This window comes from Poecilia formosa, unplaced genomic scaffold (genome assembly GCF_000485575.1).
Source record: "Poecilia formosa unplaced genomic scaffold, Poecilia_formosa-5.1.2 Scaffold472, whole genome shotgun sequence".
Classification (NCBI taxonomy): Eukaryota; Metazoa; Chordata; class Actinopteri; order Cyprinodontiformes; family Poeciliidae; genus Poecilia; species Poecilia formosa.
The window spans coordinates 266,461-269,887 of NW_006800411.1; the positions used below are offsets into that span (position 1 = coordinate 266,461).

General features: G+C 35.0%; 2 protein-coding genes across 2 annotated transcripts in view; both read right to left on the reverse strand.

Moving 5' to 3' along the window:
• LOC107833862 (gastrula zinc finger protein XlCGF49.1-like) overlaps positions 1-2,944 on the reverse strand; it is a 46,162-nt gene extending 43,218 nt beyond the window's left edge. Inside the window, exon 1 of the mRNA XM_016664182.1 lies at positions 2,888-2,944. The gene's annotated coding sequence lies outside the window, so the exon portion shown is untranslated. The remainder of the gene's footprint in view (positions 1-2,887) is intronic.
• LOC103156254 (trichohyalin-like) overlaps positions 1-3,427 on the reverse strand; it is a 110,519-nt gene that overhangs the window by 92,958 nt on the left and 14,134 nt on the right. Inside the window, exon 2 of the mRNA XM_016664172.1 lies at positions 2,895-3,068. Within this exon, the coding sequence (XP_016519658.1) occupies positions 2,895-3,068 (174 nt within the window). The remainder of the gene's footprint in view (positions 1-2,894; positions 3,069-3,427) is intronic.

A 3,427-nucleotide genomic window follows, 5' to 3' on the forward strand; every position in this document is an offset into this window, starting at 1 on the left:
CCTACTAGCATAAGCTAACGTTAATGTTAGCCACAAAGTTTAAGTAAAACTCACCTTCGTGTCAGTGAATGCATAACGAGGCGAACATCTTAAAACCTTTCTCCAGCTGACTTGTTGGGGCTTCGGATCGATGTACAAACCTTGGCCAAGCCCTGAAAGCACCTATTGTAAAAGGCCATTTTCAATAGATCGGAAACAATCGAGCCGCTTTACCCCGAACGCGGAAGCTGAGGTGCAAAGAGCCCATTTGTTAAAAGCTGTGAGCTGCGTTGAAGTAAATAAAAAAGAGAAGTTTAAATACATGCTGAGAGTGAAACTCCTTCCTACAGATGAAGCTATATCACAGATTTCAAAAGAAAATTTAAATGGGAAAACGCGGATAATATAGGAAACAGCGCCTCCTTCACTTCAGGAGTGCAATGGTCCCATTCCCAAATGAGGTAAGAGACTGACAGTGATCCGTCCCCGCCCCTTTCTGTTTGCTGCAGCGAGGTGTGCTTGAACCGAACGAGCACAACGTCATTGTCCTTATCTAACATAATCTCGCTTGCTCCGCCTAGAGGCATGGAGTAGTATTACACAACACAACATTTCCTCCCTTGTTGAGGTTTAAAATTCCTCCAAAATATACAGTACTTGGACATAATTTGCTGAAGAGTACAACCTATTATCCACATGCATTTGAAAATTATCTGCATACTTGTAGTAACAGAAATATTTAACAAATGTACTAATAAAGATTACATAACCCTTTAATAGCTGTCTCAAATGGACCTACAATGTCAAATCCAAGTTTTTTCCATGGCCCATCTGACAGTGGTTACCCAATATGATGTAGCATTTAAGCTAACATTAGCTTTTGTTTAATTGGGACAAAAAAGCTAAGCTTAACTTACTGAATGGACTGAGTTAATATACAACATGCTATATGCTAACATACAGCAACATGGTAATGATAGAATTTAAGCTAATATTAGATTTTTAGCTAATTTTTTTTTACCTAAAACTAAACCTCCCTTATTTAATGGGTTAAGTCATGTTAACCAACACGCTAGCGTAAGCCAACATGATATTGCTATTTAAGCTAGCAGTTTTCTTTTTGACAAATGTTAGCTTATACACTCTTATTACTGCACTATGGGTTAAAAGTTGTTGCTCTCTTTAATCCTAAAATTATTCAATATATATTATACTTTACCTTTGTAACCTTGATTCTGCACTTGAACTCAAATATTTCTGCATATTTCAGCAGTAGCGTTCAGCATTTTCAAAGGAAATGCAAGTGATCAAGTGACTTTGTAAGAACTTACTCAAACTTATATCTGTATGCGTAGAGATTAAATTAGTTTCAACTTCAAAAAAGATAGTGATCTTTAATAGAAAACAGCCACAGCAGAAAATAGAAAACATATACAACTAAGACAAGCAACACAACAAATTAATGGAGAATGGAGACAATAATCACACATACTTTGTACAATTAAGAACAATCAACAAAGGAAAAAAATCTTTAAATTGAATATTACATTTTCTCAGTAAAAGGGCAGGTTAATTTTTTTTTGAAAAGCTTAGACTGGTTAATATAATTTGGAACAAATAACAGCATCAGTTTCAGTCTAGTTTTGCTTTAAAGAAAAACCTATCAAATAATTTTTTTAATACAGTAAATTTCGAAGTGTAAAACAATTACTGAAAATCTACAATTAGTGCACAAGAGCACATTTTATTTTGGATTAAAAATGTATTAAAGTAAACCTCATTCACCCAACTCATTCTCTCCATTCAGAATAATATAAATCAATCCTTCAAGTTCATATTGTACATCTTAAAGTATCCAAATGTCAAGAACCAAATGATCACATTTAACAAATTAGAAAATTAAACAATTTTATAGACAAGAAAACCAGTGTATAATTCCAGTTTTCATCTAAATTGCTTTTATAGTGAATCTCAACATAGGACATATATGGAAAATAGTTCTACAGCTTTTCACCTGTGACGCCTGATGTGCTGAATTAAACTAACTTTGTGACGAAAACCTTTTCCACAGAACACACATGAAAACGGCTTTTCACCAGTGTGAATCAACATGTGCTGAGTTAAATCGTGTTTTCGACTAAAACTTTTTCCACAGTTCCCACATGACAACGGCTTTTCACCATTGTGATTCATCATGTGCAGAGTTAAATTCTGTTTTTGATTAAAACCTTTTCCACAGTTCACACATGAAAACGGCTTTTCACCACTGTGAATCATCATGTGCCGAGTTAAATGATGTTTTCGACTAAAACCTTTTCCACAGTTCACACATGAAAACGGCTTTTCACCACTGTGAATCATTATGTGCTGAGTTAAATGCTGTTTTTGACAAAAACTTTTTCCACAGGTGACACATGAAAACGGCTTTTCATCACTGTGACTCATCATGTGCCGAGTTAAATCCCGTTTTCGACTAAAACCTTTTCCACAGTTCACACATGAAAACGGCTTTTCACCAGTGTGAATCACCATGTGGCGAGTTAAATCCCGTTTTCGACTAAAACCTTTTCCACAGTTCACACATGAAAACGGCTTTTCACCTGTGTGAATCATCATGTGCCGAGTTAAATCCTGTTTTTGACGAAAACTTTTTCCACAGTTCCCACATGAAAACGGCTTTTCACCAGTGTGAGTTCTCATGTGAGCATCAAAAGCACATTTGAAAGGGAAACGCTTTTCATAGGTCACACATGAGAAAGGTTTGCTTCTTTCCGGATTTTGGTTCTCGGCTTCAGCAGCTTCCTGGAAAATGACTTGGTTCCTGTTTGGTTCTGATTCAATGTGAGATGTTTGTTCATCAACAGGAACCACCATGCAGGTATCAGTCTCCTGTTTTAACTGAATCTGTTCTTCACCCTGACTGCAGTAAACTTCTTTCTCTTCCACTTTTATCTGCTGATGTTCTAGATCCTCCTGTTCTTCTTTTATCTGATGATGTTCTGGTTCTTCCTGTTCTTGTTTCACCTGCAGAGGTTCTAACTCCTCCTGCTTACATAGCTCCTCCTTATAAATGTTATGTTGCAGGCAATCTGGACAAGAAAACAGAAAAATAGAGGAATTGTTAACTTTATTAAAGTAAATGGGGGGAAGACTTTCATTGTTTATTACAGAAATTACAAAATGACCAAATTAAAAAAAAATCCCTTTTACTCATTATTAAATTATTCATCTCATAACAGACGCACAAACTAATTTAGGCATTATTGTTAATTAAAAGTACATTTTATAATTTTTAGGTATTTCTTATGTTGAAGGCATTCTTTATTTTTATTTATCATTCACTTTATATTTTGGTGGTTTATTTGTATGATAATTGTTTATTTTATTTATTATTTACTTCTCTAAGGTAGACAGGAAGAACTGAGTCCATTTTCTATAAGTGTATGGA